The sequence below is a fragment of the Ylistrum balloti genome, unplaced genomic scaffold (assembly GCF_031769215.1).
Source record: "Ylistrum balloti isolate Yb309-2 unplaced genomic scaffold, AGI_CSIRO_Ybal_v1 Utg370822, whole genome shotgun sequence".
Lineage (NCBI taxonomy): Eukaryota > Metazoa > Mollusca > Bivalvia > Pectinida > Pectinidae > Ylistrum > Ylistrum balloti.
In genome coordinates, this window is record NW_026782475.1 from 257,562 (window position 1) to 284,633 (window position 27,072).

Sequence of the window (27,072 nt, forward strand, 5' to 3'; positions counted from 1 at the left end):
ATATTATGCCTAACAGAAACACATCTTACCCCTAATAATCTTGATTAAGAGATCACACTTAATTCATTCTCCCACAATATACATAGACTTGATAGAAGTACAGGACCAGGAGGAGGAGTCATTATTTACTGCAAAAATACTATACATAGTAAGAGAAGGTTAGATCTTGAAAGCAATGATGTAGAAATGATTTGGATTGAAATTTCTTCTAATAATAAAAGAGTATTGTTAGGTTGTATCTATAGGCCGGAATCTACTGTAGATTATTGGGATAAGTTAGACCACATTCTAAAATATACTTGTAATACAGGTCTTGATATTATAATTACAGATGATATTAATGTAAATATGCTAAATATACCAGAGAATCACACTTAAGTAGACTCTTAGTAAAGTATAATTTTGTAAGTTTAATTAATGAACCAACACGGATTACTGAGACAACTGCTACTGCTATTGATATATTGTTCACTAACAACATAAGTCTAATTAGAAATACTTGGGTGAATACTCCAATATGCAGTGACCATTGTATTGTTAACTTCTCTTGTTGTAATTCTGTATTCAAAAAGAAATCATATTTGAAGAAAATACTAGTTTATGATAGAGCAGATTTTGATAAGATGAATAGAGCGATTGATAGTGTTGCTTGGGAATTACTGACAGAAACTCATAATTGTGAGGAATTTAATTGTATTTTAACAGAAATCATTATCAAACAAACAAAATTATGTGTACCATGTAAACTTATAATGGTCCGACCTAATGATAAACCCTGGATGAGAAATAATATCAAACTCAAAATTAGACAGAGAAATAGAATACATGCAAAAGCTAAATCTAGTAATTTTGCCACAGACTGGGCTAACTTTAGACAAATTAGAAATGAGGTAGTGGATCTTGTTAGGGAAGCTAAAAAAACATATTTTATCAAATTAGATGAATCTCTCCAAGACAATTCTATTCCTGCTAACAAGTGGTGGAAAATTGCTAAGTCAATAATGAACTCTAATAATGTTTCTACCTCTTTACCACCTCTATATGTAAATGATCAGTATGTCCATCATCCATTTGATAAGGCTGAGTGTCTAAATAATTATTTCTTTTCGATTTCAGCAACATCTGAAAATCTGGATCCTCTACCTCAACCTGATAGTAACTTCCCTTTTAAACTAGAAAATATTACCATTTCTGAGCAGGACATTAAAGATCAACTTCTCTTACCTAATGACAGAAAACTTCCTGGTCCTGACAATATGATACCTAAAATTATAAAAAGATTAACCCCCTCATTTGTACGCCCTCTTACTCTTCTTTGTAATAAAACTTTTGAAACAGGTACTATACCAGCATCTTGGAAATCAGCTGACGTTAATGCTATTTATAAAGGGAAAGGCTCTGAAAATGATGTATCTAATTATAGGCCTATATCTATCACATCTTGTTTTAGTAAAATTATTGAAAAAGTAGTTTTTAAATATATGTTTAATTACCTAAAAGATTGTTAAGTAATTACTAAGCATCAATCAGGCGTTTTACCAAAAGACTCTACTGTAAATCAATTATTGGAAATATATGAAACTATTATAAGTAATTTGGATAAAAATAATGAAATCAGATTTGTATTTTGTGATGTTAGCAAAGCGTTCGATAGAGTTTGGCATGAAGGCCTAATTTTTAAATTAGAATCATATGGTATAAGTGGTAATGTTTTGAATTGGTTTAAAAACTATTTGTCTGATAGGAAGCAAAGGGTACTAACTGAGGGTTTTCATTCAACATTTAAACATGTAAAAGCTGGTGTCCCTCAAGGCTCAGTTCTTGGTCCATTCTTATTTTTGGTTTATATTAATGACATAACTGACTGCATCACAAGCAAGTTGAAGCTGTTTGCTGATGATACATCAATTTTTGAAGTGATTGAAAATAATTCTGGTGAAATTGCACAGAAATTAACCTATGACTTAAGCAATCTAAATATATGGGCTAACAGATGGGATATCAAGTTTAATCCTCCAAAAACAGAATCTTTACTTTTTTCAAGAAAAAGGGAACAAATTAATCCTGATATACTGTTTGCAGGTGATTCAGTCAGCTCTGTCAAGATTCATAAACATTTAGGTTTAACTTTTAGTAGTGATGGTAAATGGTCTCACCATATCACTAATATATACAATAAAGCCTACAAGAGAATAAATATTTTGAGAATGCTTAAACACAAAGTAGACAGGAAAAGTCTAACAACTATATACACTTCCTTTATTAGACCAATTTTAGAGTATGGGGATGTCATCTGGGATAATTGTACAAATCAGGAAAAAAACTTATTAGAATCAGTTCAGTTAGAAGCACTTAGGATAATTACTGGGTTAAGAAGGGGGACATCTCATTATAAACTCTATACAGAAACTGGAATTGAAACTCTTAGTAATAGGCGAAGCCAACATAAACCTCTTCTTATTTATAAAATTCTGGGAAATGAAACTCCAAGCTACTTACGTAATATTATTGAACCTTTTGTTTATACTAATGAGAATGTAAGATAGCCTCTAAGAAATACTCGTTTATTCAATCCTCCTGTTTGTAGAACAGAAAGTTACAGAAATAGCTATTTCCCATCAACTCTAAGTGATTTTAATATGCTCCAACCTGACTTAGTAAACATTAATTCAATACAGAAATTTAAGAAATTATAAAGCCCAATGTAAATAATCAAACAGGTGCCATTAAAACTTTTAAATACACAGGACCTAGAAAATATAATATGTTATTATGCCAGCTTAGAAACAATGCTAGTAACTTAAACTCTGATTTATTTAATGACCATTTGCTTGACACTTCAACATGTATATGTAGTCATGAAACTGAAAATGCTCGGCACTTCCTACTTGAATGCCCATTATACACTGACTATAGAAATCGGTTAATTCAAAATATAGCTGAAATAGACATACACCTAGATCATGACCACTTAAACATTGAAACTCTTTTGAATGGTTATAATGGTATGTAATGCTGACATCAATTTAGCCTTACTTCATATAGTATTTGATTATTTCCATCTTACTAATAGATTTAATGTATAATTTCTCCATTTAATTTAATCTTTCTCCATTTAATCTTTATCTACGGATCACTGAAATAATACCTGATGTATGTAAATCAGCAATATCAAGCGTTTTAATAGCATTTCTGACTGAAATTGATGAGCATTTTGAAAGTATTTTTTGAATGTATTCTTTAAATTCATGATTGCTACTTATACTTATGTAGTAGTAACTAATTTGTTAACTTATTATATACTATGTTAAGAGGACCAACTCCAATATAGATGAAAAAAACTGAAATACCATTTTATAAACCTCTCAAACTTAACCATGATCTTACCTATCAACATAGTAAATGCAGAATTGTTGATAAGTTATTATGCATATCCTTGGGTGGATGGTCGAGGTGTTTATACACATGGACTTTATGACCTGAATCCCTGGATTCTTGCATGGTAAATTAACAGTAAACCTGTATTATTTCAACTTATTTATAATCCTATGAAAAATAATCTGACATAATGAACTACTTCACGTTCCACAATAAAGGTACAATGCACAACTAGGGACCAAGGGGAACCTGCATATGAAATTTGAGAAAGATCCATCCAGTACTTTTCCAGAAATAGCAGTAACAAGAATTGTTTACGGACGGATGGACGGAAGGATGGCCGGACCACGGACCACGGACGCAGGGCGATTTGAATAGGCCACCATCTATTTGAATAGATGGTGGGCTAATAAAAAGATCTTCTGTATTTGTTTAGGTTTGCATGAAACTGAAATGATATCCATGTTTTCTACTAAAAAAGCATGTCCTGTAGTAAAAATGTCAAAATTAATAAATCAAAAATAATACCTGATATTTCTTTGTCTTCGACATTGCATAAGCAGTGAAATAGATTAAATTCAACATGATCAATGTCACAATGTCAAATGTTTTATCTCTTTAAAACTTTAGAATACTTACAATGCTTTAGATAATTACTTAATTATCTGGGCAGCAAATATGATAAAAACTCCTAACTCGCATCAAGTACAGACATACGTTGCACTGTAATCGGGTTTCAGCAAAACGAATAATAGGAACCCAATTCACAAATGCAAAAAAAACATTCTGAAATATTTGTTAAATTCATATTTAGATTATTTAGATTAATATAGAATACCATTTATTTCAGAATAGATTAGATGAATAATACTATATCATTTTTTAATGTTGCTTTTTTGGTAGATTAAAGTAATGGTCCTTTAATGAGGAGGCCTCCACGTGGCAAGGACTGGAAACAGCTTACGCTCATTATTTTAGTAGGCTGGCTGATATCCTCATGCAATATGTTGAACTTTAGGAACAATGATAAATCATCATTTTTTTTATTTATTTTTCAAAATTTTTGCATGATACCTAAAAATAACAAGATATGACACACATACCAACATTCACACATCATCATCATCATCATCATCACAACAATGTAAGAAAATTCTATAGACATGAAATAATGGGATACATTTCACCCGAGGATGAATTCCTGCATAGATCAAACACCAGACTTTATTTTATACTTATTTAGATGATATGAAAATATGCAACTACGTCTAAAGTCTGGTTTTCAGCTAGGCACAGCTAGAATGTGACATTCTGTAGCTCCGAATTTTTTAGTCAGCTTTTAGTATTACTTTTAGTTTCGTATTTTTACTGCACTTCCGGATGCTGTTGTTGACACTGGCAATGCATTTACTACAATGCTATACTATTTCTAAATTAATGTTTGTCTTGTTTTATGCAACTCATACGGAATCTTGATATTTTTCCACGCATAAAACATGCCACTATTTCTTTGAATCTTCGCTGGGCATTAATAAGTCGTAGTTATATTTTTCGCAAGTTTGATTTTCAAGACTCTGTGACATACCTTTAGCCATAGTTTTACAGTTTGACAACACTGAAAATACACAGTATTTGGTTTCCATGAAAAGTGCTATTTTAGCAGGTCGGTATCCATTATGTACTTTAGCAGGTCGGTATCCATTATGTACTTTAGCAGGTCGGTATCCATTATGTACTTTAGCAGGTCGGTATCCATTATGTACTTTAGCAGGACGATATCCATTATGTACTTTAGCAGGTCGGTATCCATTATGTACTTTAGCAGGTCGGTATCCATTTTGTACTTTAGCAGGTCGGTATCCATTATGTACTTTAGCAGGTCGGTATCCATTATGTACTTTAGCAGGTCGGTATCCATTGTGTACTTTAGCAGGTCGGTATCCATTGTGTACTTTAGCAGGTCGGTATCCATTGTGTACTTTAGCAGGTCGGTATCCATTATGTACTTTAGCAGGTCGGTATCCATTATGTACTTTAGCAGGTCGGTATCCATTGTGATCATACTGCTTGGAATGACCATGGACATGGATGGCCATTCTTATTCTATGGTAATTAAAAAAAAATTCACAATGGAAACAAATGTGTGATATTACTGTTTCAAGTGAGCTGGATGGTACCATCCGTATGGCTAAATTTATTGAAAATTCTACATGGATAGCCTGAATGTGTGTATTTTATGTTTCTCTGTCATATATATGATAATATGGAGGAACTCTATCTCAATATAATAGTATGTTTATTATATTCCAAGTGTTTTAGACACTTTATTATGTCAGGGCTCTCACACCCCATTTTGGGTCTGGGACCTGGGGCCCTTAGATTTGGGGAAAATAATGGTGTTTTCCTTAGAATTGGGAGAACTTGGGATTTAAATTGGGAAAAAAGATACTATTTTGCATTGGGTATTCGGCCCCAAATCTGGCAGATCGAGAGCCCTGGATGTGTACATTCTATTTTATAAGGAAAGGGCGTTAATAATACTAGCATTACTTGTGTCCAACCCTTTCGTCTTTTGGTACTGAAATATTTGAACATTTACTTCACAAATTTCCTTACAAAATTCTGCTTCAAATTAAATAGAATACTATAAATTTCTGTGTACAGTGCACACTTTTTTTAGGTTAAAAGTGTCTTGTCAAAGCGGGGGTGCATACTATACACAGGAATATGCGATTCTTGGGGTTATTCTTGAGTTCTCTGGTCCGCCATATTGGACTACCTCCTTCACCTAGTTAGAGACTGAAGATAAAAACAACAAAGAATAAAACAAATTTTGAATGTTTTAATGCAAATAAGTTTCATTATTATTTATATAAAGTAAAGAAACAAAAAGTTTGTGATAATACTACAAATTTTAACAGAACAGGTTCCATAGTACTTACACGAATGGAACAGTAGACCGATAACTCCATAGAGCACTATGTAATTATAAACAGTTCATCGTACTGAAGTCACTTTGCACCAATCACAAACACAGCCACTGATTACTAAACAAAAATCCTTCAAATTCCTCATCATCGTCACTGTTAAAGAAGAATGCTGCATTAAAGTCTGCCTCTATAGTATTCCCATTGTCATGTTAAGAGGTCATCATCCATCATCCTCTAAGTCAACATCAATGGTCACCATGAGACTTTGTCTCAGACAGCCCAATAATTAACGGTCAAATTCAAGGTGATCACTTTTCAGCCATTTTGCTTTTTTAAACAGCACAAAATTCAAACGGCCTAACTACAGACCAAAGGGAAAGATATAAGAGAAATATTCCTGCATTACTTCAAAAAATGATAGCAAGGATTGTTTATGGATGAACAAATCTGAGATGAAGAGCAATTTGAACAGCTCACCATCTCATGATGGGCTAGAAATGTCTAAATGTTCACACCTGAAGCCTGATGAACATCATTTAGACAAGATCGTAAAATATGACAACACAGTGTCTGCAAGGACTAATAATATTTCATACAAGCAACATACTTTAATACTTGAACTGTGTGCTACGCAAAGCTCCATGTAGATCCAAATTATGGGAAAAAAAAATTTTAAATGGCACTATTAATGGCAAAATTATTTAAGTCTAAATAATAAGAAATTTTAGTTGAAAATCAAAATCTGAAATGTGTATTTAGATGTTAAAGTAGATTCTATGTTTCTTTATGACAGATTATTATATACTTGGTTAGAAATTTAAGCTCAATGATGAGTTAAAACAATTAACTCTAAACATGGTACAAGTTATCAATTAAAGTCCAGTTAACAGGAGTAAACTGCTGGTGGAAACTAGAATTTAAAATGTGTGTTGGAATGGCCATACAGAGATATACAAACACTCCAAATTTGGTTTATGAAGACTGCTTCGGTCTTTAAACTAAAAGGTATAGAAATTATTTTATGTGTCCAAATATGCAATAAAAAATATTTCATTTAAACTAAATTTAGAAACATCTTGGTCATGCCAATAATAATTCAATAGTTGTTTTCCTATATTTCTATATTATCTACAGGAATTCCATCTTTAAATGAGCGCGAGGCAGCCATGAACTCGTATATGCAGTCAACTACACAACCACTTCTCCAAAGGAATTTGGATACTGTGGTGCCACATATCAACGCATCATCACGAGTCAATCGCTTTATATGCGAGGATCCTACAACTGCAATCCTAACCTTCTTTTTAGAAAAAAATTCTGCTTTTGAATTCGCTTTACAAAACGAGAAATAGAGTTTGGCGCGAAAGGAAGTTTCAAGACTTTCGGAATACTTTAATTTCGTTCGGGGAGAAGGATGTCTCTGGAGTATACCAGTTACTTTCAAGGTATGTTTATGCCAGCCTTCTGTAGTGTTCTGATGGGCTGACTTGAAATTTACGTTATTTGTATGATTAAAATGGTAACCGCATGTGAAATTATGTGGTTTTTTAAATTAGGTATTGTAAACTGTATAGTACATTTTGGCGCGATAAAATACGAAACTAAAGAATAATACTAAAAGCTGACTAAAAAATTCAGAGCTGCAGAATCACGAGGTCTTCCGATAGAACACATCATTCCGAATAGAAAATCCGCGCTGAGTTTCAAAACAAATTACGTAATCAGCTGATAGCTTTCCTACTCGATGACAGAGAGTCGGTAAGATTGTTATAAGTCGCATCGCTTTTGTTGGCATGTCATTATATTTACAGCAATTGATATCAAAATCTTGTGATTAGAATGATAGCATAATAAAAGTGAAAAAGCTGCTAAAATCTGATGCAAAAGCACGAGTTTCATGCGAGACCCAGTTTACATAAGTTAAGGTAGATCAATTGTCACGTGCATGTGCATGCTAATACTTTTATCTGTGCTTAATTATTACAACAACAAAAAAATTATTCACGAAAAATCAATGCAAACAATTACTGTATAGACAGGTTCTTTGTCCGAATTTGCTCTGGCTTTTCACGAGACAGCCAGACGTGCATGGTGTCTGGTCACAGATTTGGAGATGCCAATAAGTTTTAACGTGATCCACGTCACGAAAACCTCACTCGGTTGGGACTGATACGTGTACACAACACTTATTACAAAAATACCAATAGTCATCTCTTTTTATGTTAATTAATAAGTTGATATTTGCAAAACAGATATTCAAATAAATACGAAATTAAGTTTTCTTTCCCGTTTTACTTCAGGCAACAAAAAATGGCAAAGAGGTCAATCCATTGGTTTAGGAAAGGTCTCCGTATCCATGACAATCCATCATTGATTGCAGCCTGTGAAAATGCAGTGGATGTTAAGCCAATCTTTATCCTCGACCCCTGGTTTTCTGAAAATGGCAATGTTGGCATCAACAGATGGAGATTCCTCCTGCAAACTTTACTTGACCTAGATGCCAATCTGAAGAAAATAAATTCGCGGTAATAAATGAATATGTGTCATTCCGCACCACAACTGTTCCACATCAGTAGTTTTATACCAAGCACTTGGTCGTTATGTACCAAAATTGTTGGTCAGTTCGTACCAAAGCCAAGTTGATATGTACCACTATACATCCTTAGCAAACAAATTCTGAAGTTGTTATGTGCCAGACAACGATTCATGCCCAATCTTTAACCTTTTTCTATACAACTTTGTTAGCCTGTTGTGTAACATGTTTATAATTGAAGCAGCATTGTTGTTGTTGCTTCCCATCAATCAGGTTTGAAGATGCTAGCGAACAAAAGAAAATTTTAACTAAATTGTTAGGAAGACATAAAGATATCATCAACATTGCTATCTGTGTCAAGAATTTGTTTTTTCATCTAAGGCATTTAGATTATACATGCGCTTCATGGACAAGAATAACAATAAGTAGTCAGTAGTCGTGATTAATTCTGTGGAATATATAGAATACATATCAATATAATCAGCAAAAATACTGAAAAATGCATCTATTTTGTTTAGTTATGTGTCCAAATATAAAATTTGGAAATATGTATCATGTGGTACAAAGTGATTTATTTCATTGTACATTATCAACAAAATAATGGTATGTATGGACTTTTGTACAAAATGACTGGTAGAAACCAGTTGTGGTATGGAAAGACAAGAATAACAGTGCTATTGCACACCATCATGTACATGTATATGCTGTGTAAATGAAAAATATACTTGGTTTGATTTGTAGTTTTATTTACGATCTTACGCAGCAGCTGAAAGACAGATTAATAAAATCAATTATTTTTGAATTGATGATTTAATTTTGGAAGTTACTTTGATTTTTTTTTTAAAACTTACATTGTCAGTTTTAATTTGATTTAATCAGATGTGAGGAGAAATAAATCTGATCCTTATTACATTTTGTCCTTGTAACAAACCCTTGCTTCAGTTGGATAAATGCTTGATAAAGGGACACCTGAACTAGCAGGGTATGCAGCAGTGAGTTTTGGGACTTATCCTCATTTTAAAACTTGCTATTATATCACTGCTTAAGAAGTCAGGAAGGTTTTGAAAATTATCTTCAGGACTTGCCCTTAAAAAAATCCTGAGATGGATTGTAGGGAACTCTTTTCAGCAGGAGGTGTCAAAGTAAGGTAGCATGAATCCTTAATCCATTCAAGTATTTTTCAAAAGTAGGAATACTTGGCATAGTATGTTATGTTAACTAATCATGAGAAGAACTTTTCTGATATTACAGGCTATTTGTGATCAAAGGGAAGCCACAGGAAGTTTTAATTGATCTGTTCAAAAAATGGAATATTACAACTCTAACCTATGAATTGGACACAGAACCTTACGCGAAACTCCGAGACGCAGATGTTGATGACCTCGCCAGAGAATGTGGAGTTGAAGTTATCAGATGTGTGTCCCATACCTTGTATGACACAAAAAGGTAAACCTGTAATGTAATCAGATCATGTCAACTTGACCATGTACCTGATAACTAGCTGTCCAGGACTCCAGGGGAAGGTCTTGTTGAATCTTCCTGTTTTTCTTTGTGATGAAATCATAGAGATCCATCAACTAAAACAAATCTTTCCTACCCATTTTTGAAATTGCTATCAGAAAACCTTATCTGTTCCTTGTTTTGGAGATGATTTCTCAAAATTCTAACCCATAGTCTTGTTTCCCTTTATGCTCTGATAAATTAATGCTACTACACATTTCACTTCAACAGGTAACTTTATATCCTCTTCATTCTGAAAATAATTTCATGCCCTGCTATTGTATTGATTGGTGTATTAGTGTCTGTTTGTGACTTTGGTTCATATTCACCTCATAGAATCATAACAACAAGTTCTACCCTTTATTAGATCGAGATCCGTAAAGCTTAAAAGGTCAAAGGTCACAGTTGACAATTCCTGCAAATTTGTCATACAGTAATACATTATGCTTTTCAGATATTGTCCACTTTCTTGTGCATTTGATTTATTTTTCACTTGTCAACACAACTTTGTCTTACCAGCACAACTTTGTCTTACCAGCACGACTTGGTCTTACCAGCACGACTTGGTCTTACCAGCCCAACTTTGTCTTACCAGCCCAACTTTGTCTTATTAGCACGACTTTGTCTTACCAGCACAACTTCGTCTTACCAGCACAACTTCGTCTTATCAGCACGACTTTGTCTTACCAGCACGACTTTGTCTTACCAGCACGACTCTGTTTTACCAGTCCGACTCTGTCTTACCAGCACAACTCTGTCTTACCAGCCCAACTCTGTCTTACCAGCCCTACTTTGTCTTATCAGCCCAACTTTGTCTTACCAGCACAACTTTGTCTTATCAGCCCAACTTTGTCTTACCAGCACAACTTTGTCTTACCAGCACGACTTTGTCTTATCAGCACGACTTTGTCTTACCAGCACAACTTTGTCCCACCAGCACAACTTTGTCTTACCAGCACAACTTTGTCTTACCAGCACGACTTTGTCTTACCAGCAGAACTCTTTCTTACCAGCACAACTTTGTCTTATCAGCCCAACTTTGTCTTACCAGCACAACTTTGTCTTACCAGCACAACTTTGTCTTATCAGCACGACTTTGTCTTACCAGCACAACTTTGTCCCACCAGCACAACTTTGTCTTACCAGCACAACTTTGTCTTACCAGCACGACTTTGTCTTACCAGCAGAACTCTTTCTTACTAGCACAACTTTGTCTTACCAGCAGAACTCTTTCTTACCAACACAACTTTGTCTATCAGCACAACTTTGTCTTATCAGCACAACTTTGTCTTACCAGCACAACTTTGTCTTATCAGCACAACTTTGTCTTACCAGCACAATTTTGTCTTACTCTGGTTGTACTTTAGAATCGTAGATAAAAATGGTGGATCAGCTCCTCTGACTTATAAGAGACTTCAGACTGTTGTGTCAATGCTTGGACTTCCTCCCAAACCTGTAGCAGAACCTTCAAGTAAGTGACCAGTAGTTAAGATAATTACCATAGGGACCCCACAAACCTTCCAGTAAGTGACCAGTAGATAAGATACTAACCATAGGGACCCCCACAAACCTTCCAGTAAGTGACCAGTAGATAAGATATTTACTATAGGGACCCCCACAAAAACCTTCCAGTTAGTGACCAGTAGATAAGATACTAACCATAGGGACCTCCACAAACCTTCCAGTAAGTGACCAGTAGATAAGATATTTACCATAGGGACCCCCACCAAAATCTTCAAGTAAGTGACCAGTAGATCAGATATTCTCACCATGGGACCCCCTCGAAACATGTACCCGAACTTTCTAGTAAATGACCAGTAGATCAGATATTTTTACCCTTGGGACCCCCTTTCAAAACATGTACCAGAACTGTCTAGTAAATGACCAGTAGAACAGATATTCTCACCCTTGGGACCCCCTCCAAAACCTGTACCAGGACTTTCTAGTAAATGACCAATAGATCAGATATTCTTACCCTTGGAACCCCCTCCAAAACATGTACCAAAACATTCTAGTAAATGACCAGTAGATCAGATATTCTCACCCTTGGGACCCCCTCCAAAACTTGAACCAGAACTTTCCAATAGATTACTGATAGATACCTACCTAAGGGAAAAGTCTCCACCTATTCCTATCCTTTACCAGAATTTTTCAGTTAGTGACTAGTATAATTACCTAGTATTAACTGTAGTTAGTGACTAGTATAATTACCTAGTATTAACTGTATGTTCATTACATTTCCTGTCACTTATGAGTATATATATGCACTATATTCAGAGACACATGTATCTCATTCTTTGGAAGAATATGTAGATTAAAATTGAAAATGTGATAATATCCTATTAGATTGTTTTAAATATTTTTCTCTCTTACAGAATGCCCAACTGCAGTATCTATGAATCATGACCAACATTACGGAGTTCCAGATTTAAAGAGTCTTCATAAAAATCCAAATGAATGCGGGCCATGCTTGTTTCCTGGAGGTGAGACTGAGGCTTTGAGCAGACTGGACAGAATGATGAAGAAAACGGTAAATCATATATTGAGTTTTCATCTCATACAAGACTTGCAAAAATAACAACTTCTTTGAACTGTTTTTTATAAGCTATTGTATGAAATGAATAATTTAAGATACATTTTATCACATCAAATTACATTTTGACGCAATCAGTTTTTTTTGTGGGGAAGACAAAATGAAAGGGAGGCAGCCATTGTCCATATTAGGACATTGGAATCAATTATGATTGGTGCAGTAGTAAAAAAAAAGCAACAATGTATTGCGGTATATTGCATTAGTGACATATATGCAGAAGAATGAATTCTCTGGACAACAGGTGGATTATGAGATAAGTAATTGCACAATACCCAAGAACCACAAAGTACCTTGTGAAATGTATACAATCCTTGAAATTTCGTATCAAGTTCCCATAGAGGAGGGTCTTATCAACTAACTGTAAACATTTTTATTTTGGTTACTGGTTTAGATAAGGGATATCTAAAATTTTATGTACATTTTGGAAATTTGAATTTTTCAAGGAAACAATAGCTATTATGTTTACAAATGGAGGTAATGATGTCATTTTCTCTATTAAACACACCACACATGATCTGGTCAATAACAGGACATGCCCTATATCAAATACTCTCCTCTTTTTGTGCATGTACCAGGCAATTCTAATTAATTGTGTAATTTGACTTTCTCTCATTTCTATCTATGTAATACTGGTCCGTCTAGGCTCAGGGTCACAGTTCTTGTATTACACATACATTCATATAGGGATGCATGTGGACGTGTCGCTTCCAAACGGACGTTGTCCCATGATTCAATGTGTACACATGTGTACCCATCATTATTTGCAGTGACTTTATATTTTGTTTTAATTTTCAAGGACCAACTTAGTTTGCCAAAACTAGGTACAGAGAATTCGTTTCTTATGTCAACTTATTGATTAATTGCAAAATAAGGAACATGATTTTCATGTAACATGGCCTCCTTTACAGTATATTGTCAACATTTGAAGCTATACTTCCAACAATTTAGAATGAGAAATAAAAACTTCTTTTTATACCTTGGAGTAAAGGATGGGATATTACGCATGGGAGGTCACATAATGTAGTAAAACCCCACGGCAAAGTCTCAGGTTTTACAACATTTTGTGACCCCTTGGGTGGAATATCCTACACCCCAACATATATCCTACACCCCAACATATATCCTACACCCCAACATATATCCTACACACCAACATATATCCTACACCCAACATATATCCTACACACCAACATATATCCTACACCCTACACACCAACATATATCCTACACCTCAACATATATCCTACACACCAACATATATCCTACACCCCAACATATATTCTACACACCAACATATATCCTACACACCAACATATATCCTACACCTCAACATATATCCTACACCCCAACATATATCCTACACACCAACATATATCCTACACACCAACATATATCCTACACCCCAACATAAACCTACACCCAACATATATCCTACACCCCAACATATATCCTACACCCCAACATATATCCTACACACCAACATATATCCTACACCCCAACATATATCCTACACACCAACATATATCCTACACACCAACATAGGAAAGAGTCTTTCAAGAAATACCAGGTATGTCGAATAGATGAATAAAGACACATGTTCTATTTATAGTTTAGTTTCTACTTTATGTTTTGTTCTTGCTGCCAAAGACTTCAGATAAGGTTATATATATATATATATATATATATATATGAAGGCTTGGTAAGGCGATGCCACTCTGTTTATTTCTATAGAGTTATGAGGCGATGCCACTCTTTTTTTCTATAGAGTTATGAGGCGATGCCACTCTGTTTATTTCTATAGAGTTATGAGGCAATGCCACTCTGTTTATTTCTATAGAGTTATGAGGCAATGCCACTGCTTATTTCTATAGAGTTATGAGGCGATGCCTATCTGTTTATTTCTATAGAGTTATGAGCAATGTCACTGTTTATTTCTATAGAGTTATGAGGCGATGCCACTGTGTTTATTTCTATAGTTATGAGGTGATGCCATGCTGTTCATTTCTAGAGATATGAGAAGATGCCACTGTTTATTTCTATAGAGTTATGAGGCGATGCCACTCTGTTTATTTCTAAAGTTATGAGGCAATGTCACTGTTTATTTCTATGGAGTTATGAGGTGATGCCACTCTGTTTATTTCTAAAGTTATGAGGTGATGCCACTCTGTTTATTTCTATAGAGTTACGAGACGATGCCACTCTGTTTATTTCTAAAGTTATGAGGTGATGCCACTCTGTTTATTTCTATAGAGTTATGAGGCGATGCCACTCTGTTTATTTCTATAGAGTTATGAGGTGATGCCACTCTGTTTATTTCTATAGAGTTATGAGGCGATGCCACTCTGTTTATTTCTATAGAGTTATGAGGTGATGCCACTCTGTTTATTTCTATAGAGTTATGAGGTGATGCCACTCTGTTTATTTCTATGAGGTGAGAGTTATGAGGTGATGCCACTCTGTTTATTTGTTTATTTCTATAGAGTTATGAGGTGATGCCACTCTGTTTATTTCTAAAGAGTTATGAGGTGATGCCACTCTGTTTATTTCTACTCTGTTTAAGAGTTATCTAAAGAGTTATGATGATGCCACTCTGTTTATTTCTATAGAGTTCTGTTTATTTCTATAGAGTTATGAGTCGATGCCACTCTGTTTATTTCTATAGAGTTATGAGGCGATGCCACTCTGTTTATTTCTATAGAGTTATGAGGCGATGCCACTCTGTTTATTTCTAAAGTTATGAGGCAATGCCACTCTGTTTATTTCTAAAGAGTTACGAGGTGATGCCACTTTGTTTATTTCTATAGAGTTATGAGGCGATGCCTATCTGTTTATTTCTATAGAGTTATGAGGTGATGCCACTCTGTTTATTTTTATAGAGTTATGAAGCGATGCCACTGTTTATTTCTATAGAGTTATGAGGCGATGCCACTCTGTTTATTTCTATAGAGTTATGAGGCGATGCCACTCTGTTTATTTCTAAAGTTATGAGGTGATGCCACTCTGTTTATTTCTAAAGAGTTACGAGGGGATGCCACTCTGTTTATTTCTAAAGTTATGAGGTGATGCCACTCTGTTTATTTCTATAGAGTTACGAGACGATGCCACTCTGTTTATTTCTAAAGTTATGAGGTGATGCCACTCTGTTTATTTCTATAGAGTTACGAGGGGATGCCACTCTGTTTGTTTATTTCTGTTTATTTCTATAGAAGTTATGAGGTTTATTTCTATAGAGTTATGAGGCGACGCCACTGTGTTTATTTCTAAAGATGCCACTCTGTTTATTTCTATGATGAGTTATGAGTTATGATGATGCCACTCTGTTTATTTCTATAGAGTTATGAGGCGATGCCACTCTGTTTTTTTTTATAGAGTTATGAGGTGATGCCACTCTGTTTATTTTTATAGAGTTATGAGGAGATGCCACTCTGTTTATTTCTATAGAGTTATGAGGTGATGCCACTCTGTTTATTTCTAAAGAGTTATGAGGCGATGCCACTGTGTTTATTTCTATAGACTCTATTTATTTTAAAGAGTTATGAGGTGATGCCACTCTGTTTATTTCTGTTTATTTCTATAGAGTTATGAGGTGATGCCACTCTGTTTATTTTTATAGAGTTATGAGGTGATGCCTCTCTGTTTATTTCTAAAGAGTTATGAGGTGATGCCACTTTGTTTAATTCTATAGAGTTATGAGGTGATGTTTATTTCTAAAGAGTTATGAGGCGATGCCATTTCTATAGAGTTATGAGGTGATGCCACTCTATTTATTTCTAAAGAGTTATGAGGTGATGCCACTGTTTATTTCTATAGAGTTATGAGGCGATCTGTTTATTTCTAAAGAGTTATGAGGCAATGCCACTCTGTTTATTTCTATAGAGTTATGAGGTGATGCCACTCTGTTTATTTCTATGCCACTCTGAGTTATGATGCCACTCCTATAGAGTTATGACTCACTGTTTATTTCTAAAGAGTTACGAGGTGATGCCACTTTGTTTATTTCTATAGAGTTACGAGACGATGCCACTCTGTTTATTTCTAAAGTTATGAGGTGATGCCACTCTATTTATTTCTAAAGAGTTATGAGGCGATGCCACTCTGTTTATTTCTAAAGAGTTATGAGGTGATGCCACTCTGTTTATTTTTATAGAGTTATGAGGTGATGCCTCTCTGTTTATTTCTATAGAGTTATGAGGCGACGCCACTGTGTTTATTTCTAAAGAATTATGAGGCAATGCCACTCTGTTTATTTCTATGGAGTTATGAGGTGATGCCACTCTGTTTATTTCTATTGAGTTATGAGGCGACGCCACTGTTTATTTCTATAGAGTTATGAGGCGATGCCACTCTGTTTATTTCTATAGAGTTATGAGGCGATGCCACTCTGTTTATTTCTATAGAGTTATGAGGTGATGCCACTCTGTTTATTTCTATAGAGTTATGAGGTGATGCCACTCTGTTTATTTTTATAGAGTTATGAGGTGATGCCACTCTGTTTATTTCTATAGAGTTATGAGGTGATGCCACTCTGTTTATTTCTATGGAGTTATGAGGTGATGCCTCTCTGTTTATTTCTATAGAGTTATGAGGTGATGCCACTCTGTTTATTTCTAAAGAGTTATGAGGCGATGCCACTTTGTTTAATTCTATAGAGTTATGAGGTGATGCCACTCTATTTATTTCTAAAGAGTTATGAGGTGATGCCACTGTTTATTTCTATTGAGTTATGAGGCGATGCCTATCTGTTTATTTCTATAGAGTTATGAGCAATGTCACTGTTTATTTCTATAGAGTTATGAGGCGATGCCACTCTGTTTATTTCTAAAGTTATGAGGCAATGCCACTCTGTTTATTTCTATAGAGTTACGAGGCGATGCCTATCTGTTTATTTCTATAGAGTTATGAGGTGATGCCACTCTGTTTATTTTTATAGAGTTATGAAGCGATGCCACTCTGTTTATTTTTATAGAGTTATGAGGTGATGCCACTCTGTTTATTTCTATGGAGTTATGAGGTGATGCCACTTTGTTTAATTCTATAGAGTTATGAGGTGATGCCACTCTATTTATTTCTAAAGAGTTATGAGGTGATGCCACTCTGTTTATTTCTAAAGAGTTATGAGGCGATGCCACTTTGTTTAATTCTATAGAGTTATGAGGTTATGCCACTCTATTTATTTCTAAAGAGTTATGAGGCGATGCCACTCTGTTTATTTCTAAAGAGTTATGAGGCGATGCCACTTTGTTTAATTCTAAAGAGTTATGAGGTGATGCCACTCTGTTTATTTCTAAAGAGTTATGAGGCGATGCCACTTTGTTTAATTCTATAGAGTTATGAGGTGATGCCACTCTATTTATTTCTAAAGAGTTATGAGGTGATGCCACTGTTTATTTCTATAGAGTTATGAGGCGATGCCTATCTGTTTATTTCTATAGAGTTATGAGCAATGTCACTGTTTATTTCTATAGAGTTATGAGGCGATGCCACTCTGTTTATTTCTATAGAGTTATGAGGTGATGCCACTCTGTTTATTTCTATAGAGTTATGAGGTGATGCCACTCTGTTTATTTTTATAGAGTTATGAAGCGATGCCACTCTGTTTATTTTGATAGAGTTATGAGGTGATGCCACTCTGTTTATTTCTATAGAGTTATGAGGTGATGCCTCTCTGTTTATTTCTATAGAGTTATGAGGTGATGCCACTCTGTTTATTTCTAAAGAGTTATGAGGCGATGCCACTTTGTTTAATTCTATAGAGTTATGAGGTGATGCCACTCTATTTATTTCTAAAGAGTTATGAGGTGATGCCACTCTGTTTATTTCTAAAGAGTTATGAGGCGATGCCACTTTGTTTAATTCTATAGAGTTATGAGGTGATGCCACTCTATTTATTTCTAAAGAGTTATGAGGCGATGCCACTCTGTTTATTTCTAAAGAGTTATGAGGCGATGCCACTTTGTTTAATTCTAAAGAGTTATGAGGTGATGCCACTCTGTTTATTTCTAAAGAGTTATGAGGCGATGCCACTTTGTTTAATTCTAAAGAGTTATGAGGTGATGCCACTCTGTTTATTTCTAAAGAGTTATGAGGCGATGCCACTCTGTTTATTTCTAAAGAGTTATGAGGCGATGCCACTTTGTTTAATTCTAAAGAGTTATGAGGTGATGCCACTCTGTTTATTTCTAAAGAGTTATGAGGCGATGCCACTTTGTTTAATTCTAAAGAGTTATGAGGTGATGCCACTCTGTTTATTTCTAAAGAGTTATGAGGCGATGCCACTTTGTTTAATTCTATAGAGTTATGAGGTGATGCCACTCTATTTATTTCTAAAGAGTTATGAGGCGATGCCACTCTGTTTATTTCTAAAGAGTTATGAGGCGATGCCACTTTGTTTAATTTTAGAGTTCTGAGGTGATGCCACTCTATTTAAAGAGTTTTGAGGTGATGCCACTCTATTTATTTCTAAAGAGTTATGAGGTGATGCCACTCTGTTTATTTCTATAGAGTTATGAGGCGATAACTTTCTTATGTGGATATTCACCAGCATGAATATTTTTGAGCGAGTTTCACATAGTGCAAATCCGGGTTATAGTATGGTGAATGTTGGACGGCCAGGCAGGCGGGGAAAATGTGTACCAGTTTTGTAGAATCAACTCCTCCTAGAGTTTTCGACGTAGAAGCTTAAAACTTTGTAGGATGTTTATATATATGTTGAAGATGAGCACCTCCTATCCTGGATTCATTTCGGACATTTTTCTATATTTTCCGGGCTTTGGAACTTGGTTATTTTCCACAGTTTGGCAGGGAAAAGGGGTACCAGTTTTTAGAATCAACTCCTCCTAGAATCTTTGACGTAGAAGCTTGAAACTTTGTAGGATGTTTATATATATATGTTGACGATATGCACCGCCTATTATGGATTCAATCCAGACATTTTTCTGGATTTTCCGGGCTTTTGAAGTTTTTCTTGTTATCACAGTTTCTCAGAAACTACTACAACAATCTTTCCGAAATTCCACATATAAATCACCTTGGGGCCCTAGATGTCCATTGTCTATTTTTTGAACATCTCCAAATCAAAAATGGCTGCAACTTCTTCCTTCAAATTCCCTTCTTCTGCATCGATTCATAAAATACAACCAAACTTTCTCTCTTATTAACAAATATTCTACATACTCAACAAATGAAACACCCTTAACTGTCTTAAAAATACCATGTAGCATTGCACTCATCCCGCAACCCGGCCAATTGTGACTTTGCCCCATTTTGTTTTATAATCAAATACTTTTTTTGCAGAATTGGGTTTGTACTTTTGAGAAACCAAAGACAGAACCTAACTCCCTACAGCCAAGCACAACCGTCTTGAGCCCATACCTGAAGTTTGGATGTCTATCAGCTAGAACTATGTATCACAGACTCCATGAGATTTATAAACAAAATAAGGTATGTATCAATTAAATATGTGCTCTCATCCTTCATCCCACCTGAAGTATGTAGGAGTGTTTTCACCCTATAGTATCATAACATGATATTCTACACCTTTTTCATCTTAAGATTATAATCATCAGTCAAGGTTAAAGAATCAAAGGTCACATTGGGCAACTTTTGCATATCCTTCACGGCATGGTACTTTATTTTACAGACATTTTCTAGTTATGTATAAAAGATGATGAAGGTAAAAAAATTCACACAGTACCAAGTCATGCCATAGATATGTTGATATGTTTCAAAATCTAGTCCAACCACTTTTGCCTTTAGCAAAGCGTGAACAAATGCTCATTATTGAGAGCATAGTTCCAGATGAATGGGTCTATGATTACCTTCCTCTCATGTAAAATTTGTGTATAGGAAATATACACAATTAAATTCAAAGCTATTTTGATACTTTGTTAATGGGCCCATGTCTTCCTTTGTCAGTGTTCATGATTGAGAACTTAATTGAGTCTGGAAAACTGAATTTCTTAGGTATTGAAGAATTATTTTTGTCATTTTATACTTGTATTTGTCGTTGCTATAAATGTTTTCTTCTCTTGAAAAATATTGCTAATTACTAATATGTTATTAAAGCAGTTACTTATACCATTATATGTGTTAAATATCCAGTGGCTGAGTCATCATTTTATTTTATTTCTTTAATATAGTGAACATTGTGGAACTCTTTTTTGGTAGGAGATATATATCATTTTAATATAGCATATACCCTTAATGAAATGAAAGATGAGATGTATATCAAGGCAAGATTACATACACCCTTAATGAAATGAAAGATGAGATGTATATTACATGAAGATTACATACACCCTTAATGAAATGAAAGATGAGATGTATATCCAGGCAAGATAACATACACACTTAATGAAATGAAAGATGAGATGTATATCAGTGCAAGATAACATACACCCTTAATGAAATGAAAGATGAACCAGCTGCTATGGGAATGTTTTCGTTGCAGAAACACACAGCACCTCCTGTTTCACTTGAAGGTCAGCTCTTATGGCGAGAATTTTTCTACACAGTTGGTTCGGTCACTCCAAATTTTGACCAGATGGTGGACAATCCTATCTGTATACAGATCCCCTGGGATACTAATGTAGAGTTCTTAGCTGCATGGAAACAGGTGACCATTAGGCACTAAACACGTTAACAGCAATGTTTTCTCCCTGCTAAAAATTCATATCTGCATTTTATAAACCACACTCTTAAGTTTGATAAAATACCACTGTGTAGACTATATGGTGAAATCTTGTTTGTCCCCTTTGAATTCTTATCCTCTGTCTGAAAACAATTTACCTGAATATTTCTTACAAATTTAGATAACTATATGAATGGTATATTTTACCTCTATATCTATCAATTCACCCTCGCATCCTAGACATAGTTTGAAAACATGATGAGATTGACCTTGAGGCAAGAAAGATCCTCTGAAAGAAATCTTAGATACTTCATATTGTAAAATAATTAATTTTCATTGCGTTTTGTTTTGGTTGATTTCATGGGTACCCTTTATCAACAAAGTCATGTTTCCTCAAAATGATAAACAAGTAAAGAATGCATATTATCTTAGCACAAGTGGATTTAGTGGGTACTATTTATCTGCCAAATCAAATTTCAACGAAAATGTATTTTAATGGAAAACAGCAAAATAAGAGGCCCTCAAAAAATATGATTTACCAGTAAATGATCATTAAACATTGGTTAAACATGGGTAATTCTTTTCATGGATTTGTATTGCTATTCTGCGAAAGAAAAATGACAAAAATAGCAAAAGGAGAAGGAAAAATGGAGAAAATGTCAATCTGATGATTGTGGCAACAACTGATTGTTTGATAGGTTGAGTTAATTAATTAGCATCTTTGATACAGATTGTGACGTGTGGTCCTTTCATCCTTCTGTCTGTCCATCCAAGCTGATTGGGTTGAGCTATATGTACTGTGGTACAGAGTCTGTCCTTTCATCCATCTGTCTGTCCCAGTTGATAGTTTGAACTAGCTTTAGTGCAGAGTCTGTCTGTATCTGCAGCTTATCTTATATTACCTGATGACCAGTAATAAATGCCCACTGGATTCCTAGTTCCTTTTTTTTTTTTTTTTTTTTTTAGTAAAGTTGGAAATTAAAATGCAGGAGATATCCCTTCCCCACTTTTATTTGAGGACTTAAATTTTATAGGTCAATAATTTTTCAGAAAAATTGATAAAAGTCCTTTAATTCCATTGTACAATGTCATTATTTTCTGAAGTCTGACTTTAGGTAGTGAACAACTTCAGAACTCTTCAGCATTATATTGATATGTTGTGATTGTTGACAGGGAAGAACCGGCTATCCTTTTATTGATGCCATCATGACACAGTTACGAGAGGAAGGCTGGATCCATCACTTGGCAAGGCACGCTGTAGCCTGCTTCCTTACTAGGGGTGATCTGTACATCAGCTGGGAGGAGGGGAAAAAGGTACATTTTACAACTACAGAATTTATACATTTGAAGGTTTCATTTGTGATACTTACTGCTAAAATATTGCTTGTCAAATGCTTGTTTGTTTGAATGCTGGTTTAATCATCCCATGATCAGCTAGGGTCATTTTAAGTGGATTTTTTTCAAAGCAGCTGGTAGTTACCCAACTGAACAACATACAGAAGATCCACCACATGCTATGTATATGTTTTTATTCATTGAATGGTTGATTGGTCAAGTGATTGACATTAAGCTTACTTCAGTATAGAATCATTGATATGTTAAAATTAGTAAAAAGTAGGCCTCTCCCCATTTTTAATCTGATTGTATAGTCCCACTATCCAGTCCAATGGCATGTATCAACTCCTTTGTAAAATTTACCTCAAGAATAGGATGTATTTTATGTAATGGGCATATTGTTTCATGGATCAAACCTTCACCACTATTCCAAGGATGAAAAATTTCATGGATACCATTGCAATAACAAAAGATTATACACTATTTTTCCTACTTTGTATTACTGCCTATGGTAATTGTTTTATGTCAGGTATTTGAGGAATACCTACTGGACGCAGACTGGAGCCTTAATGCAGCTAACTGGATGTGGTTATCTGCTTCCTCATTCTTCTACCAGTACTTCAGAGTCTACAGTCCTATTGCATTTGGTAAAAAGACTGACAAAGATGGCAGCTACATCAGGTATAGGAAGAGAGAATGAATGATTGATTCTATTACACATAAAATCCTACTGTTTTGACAAATTAAATTTGACCCATAAATCTTGTGTGTGACATTATGATTTAATTAATACTATCTAGTAGTCTACATTTAGTGTTCAAAGCCTACAAGATTTTGTTCCATTTTTACTCTCCTATTTATACCAGGTGGAAAATTCATTTACCCAACAGCATGCATATAATTGCTGTTACACAAATATACAACAGCTTTCATCACAAAATGAAACAAATCCTATGACAAATAAATTTGCCTTATTTCTTTCAAGCTTTACAGCTTTAAGGGGGAGGGGGCTAGGTTCCCAAACCAGGGGACAGAGTGACTTACATATTTCAAGATCCACATCATAGCTCTAGAATGCTTAGGATTTGTGGAGAACACAAACAAATTCCAAAACACAGCAAAAGCAAAAATCGTTATAAGGGCAAGAGTAGCTGTTGAAATGGTATTCACACAAAATCTATTATAAAACTTTTTTGCTTATAAATCTGTATAAAATCTTAATCAAATTATGAAAAAAATAATTTTTCAAAAAACTTTAATATCAGGAAGTATTTGCCAGTGTTGAAGAACATGCCAACACAGTATATCTACGAGCCATGGACAGCTCCACTGAAGGTTCAAGAAAAAGCTGGGTGTATTATTGGCAAGGATTATCCCAAACCAATAGTTGAACACGATAAGATTCGCCCTATCAACATTCAACGCATGGCTCAGGCATACAAGAACAGGCCAGACAAGTCATGCAGTGGTGAGACAAAAGGTAATGTTTATAGGTCCCAAGGGAGACAGTGGTGAATCCCAAGCTGATGTTTATAGGTCCCAAGGGAAACAGTGGAGAGTCAAAAGGTAATGTTTATAGGTCCCAAGGGAGACAGTGGTCAATCGCAAGGTAATGTTTGTGGGTCCCAAGGGAAACAGTGGTCAATCCCATGGTAATGTTTGTGGGTCCCAAGGGAGACAGTGGTCAATCCCAAGGTAATGTTTGTGGGTCCCAAGGGAGACAGTGGTCAATCCCAAAGTAATGTTCATAGGTCCAAAAGCAGGCATTGGTCAGTCACAAGGTAATGTTCATAGGTCCAAAAGGCAGGCATTGGTCAGTCACAGTGTAATGTTCATAGGTCAAAAGGCAGGCATTGGTCAGTCACAATGTAATGTTCATAGGTCCAAAAGGCAGGCATTGGTCAGTCACAAGGTAATGTTCATAGGTCCAAAAGGCAGGCATTGGTCAGTCACAAGGTAATGTTCATAGGTCAAAAGGCAGGCATTGGTCAGTCACAATGTAATGTTTATAGGTCAAAAGGTAGGCATTGGTCAGTCACAAGGTAATGTTCATAGGTCCAAAAGGCAGGTATTGGTCAGTCACAAGGTAATATTCATAGGTCAAAAGGCAGGCATTGGTCAGTCACAATGTAATGTTCATAGGTCAAAAGGCAGGCATTGGTCAGTCACAAGGTAATGTTCATAGGTCAAAAGGCAGGCATTGGTCAGTCACAAGGTAATGTTCATAGGTCCAAAAGGCAGGCGTTGGTCAGTCACAAGGTAATGTTCATAGGTCCAAAAGGCAGGCATTGGTCAGTCACAAGGTAATGTTCATAGGTCAAAAGGCAGGCATTTGTCAATCACAAGGTAATGAAGGGAGACAGTATTAAGCCACAAGGTTAAGTTTATTGGAAGTAGAACTGACAAACCAAAATCAGTGATCTGGAGGATTATTACATTGAAATCACCCTGTCTAGCCTTGAATCAAGTTTATTTGAAGCAGTGAAGTTTAGGTCACTGTATCTCTATAACAACATTGAGCGTTATTCTGACCTTTCACCTATAATGTTTACAACTAGGTTGACATAACAGGCAATGTAAGTCCTATGTTTTATTGTAATCAGGTATTCCAACCTTTATAAAAGAAACCAAAATTTATTTTCAAATGAACTACATTAGAACTTTTCATTTTCTCTTTAGGGAAAGGTCAAAAGAGAAAACCTGAACTGAAAACAGAAGAAAGGAATTCAAAGAAGGCCAAAACAACCAGCAAAACAAATAAAAAGATCACAGACTTCATGAAAGAAGGAAAATGAATCGCTCGATGTCAGTACCAGTTTATAGAACAAGGACTGAACTGTTAAGATTTATGTTTAGTTTGATAAAGAAACAAGAACTGAACTGTTAATGTGTCTGTTTAGTTTGATAAAGTAACAAGAACTGAACTGTTAAGGTGTCTGTTTAGTTTGATAAAGAAACAAGAACTGAACTGTTAAGGTGTCTGTTTAGTTTGATATAGAAACAAGAACTGAACTGTTAAGGTGTCTGTTTAGTTTGATAAAGAAACAAGAACTGAACTGTTAAGGTGTCTGTTTAGTTTGATAAAGAAACAAGAACTGAACTGTTAAGGTGTCTGTTTAGTTTGATAAAGAAACAAGAACTGAACTGTTAAGGTGTCTGTTTAGTTTGATAAAGAAACAAGAACTGAACTGTTAAGGTGTCTGTTGAGTTTGATAAAGAAACAAGAACTGAACTGTTAAGGTGTCTGTTTAGTTTGATAAAGAAACAAGAACTGAACTGTTAAGGTGTCTGTTTAGTTTGATAAAGAAACAAGAACTGAACTGTTAAGGTGTCTGTTTAGTTTGATAAAGAAACAAGAACTGAACTGTTAAGGTGTCTGTTTAGTTTGATAAAGAAACAAGAACTGAACTGTTAAGGTGTCTGTTTAGTTTGATAAAGAAACAAGAACTGAACTGTGAAGGTGTCTGTTTAGTTTGATAAAGAAACAAGAACTGAACTGTTAAGGTGTTGTTTAGTTTGATAAAGAAACAAGAACTGAACTGTAAAGGTGTCTGTTTATTTTGATACAGAAACATGAACTGAACTGTTGAGGTGTTGTTTAGTTTGATAAAGTAACAAGAACTGAACTGTTAAGGTGTCTGTTTAGTTTGATACAGAAACATGAACTGAACTGTAAAGGTGTCTGTTTAGTTTGATAAAGTAACATGAACTGAACTGTAAAGGTGTCTGTTTAGTTTGATACAGAAACATGAACTGAACTGTTAAGGTGTTGTTTAGTTTGATAAAGAAACAAGAACTGAACTGTAAATGTGTCTGTTGAGTTTGATAAAGAAACAGGAACTGAATTGTTAAGGTGTCTGTTTAGTTTGATAAAGAAACATGAATTGAACTGTGAAGGTGTCTGTTGAGTTTGATAAAGAAACATGAATTGAACTGTGAAGGTGTCTGTTTAGTTTACCAAGTAAAAGTAAATAAAAAAATTTGTCTTGTGTTTTTTGCTGTATTTCTTATTTTATCGTTACATAATGCAATATTTAATTTTTATTTACAACATTTATTTTCATCTCTCAGAAAATAAGTTTCACCAGAATACAAAATGCATTTGAAACTTATCATTGTGTGAGGACCAAATAAAAGACAAAGACGTGTCTTTAAAAGATTTATACGGTAATAA

At 34.9% G+C, this 27,072-nt stretch overlaps 1 protein-coding gene across 1 annotated transcript; it reads left to right on the forward strand.

Annotated features, from left to right (window-relative positions):
* The first annotated feature begins 8,053 nt into the window (after positions 1-8,053).
* LOC132558760 (cryptochrome-1-like) lies at positions 8,054-25,873 on the forward strand. The gene is made up of 11 exons (XM_060223356.1): positions 8,054-8,066; positions 8,609-8,833; positions 10,093-10,287; positions 11,709-11,812; positions 12,717-12,871; positions 20,228-20,374; positions 21,384-21,548; positions 22,737-22,877; positions 23,428-23,579; positions 24,164-24,378; positions 25,578-25,873. The coding sequence occupies exons 2-11, from the start codon at positions 8,619-8,621 to the stop codon at positions 25,691-25,693; spliced, it is 1,605 nt and encodes a 534-aa protein (XP_060079339.1). The 5' UTR covers positions 8,054-8,066; positions 8,609-8,618; the 3' UTR covers positions 25,694-25,873.
* The last annotated feature ends 1,199 nt before the right edge of the window (positions 25,874-27,072 follow it).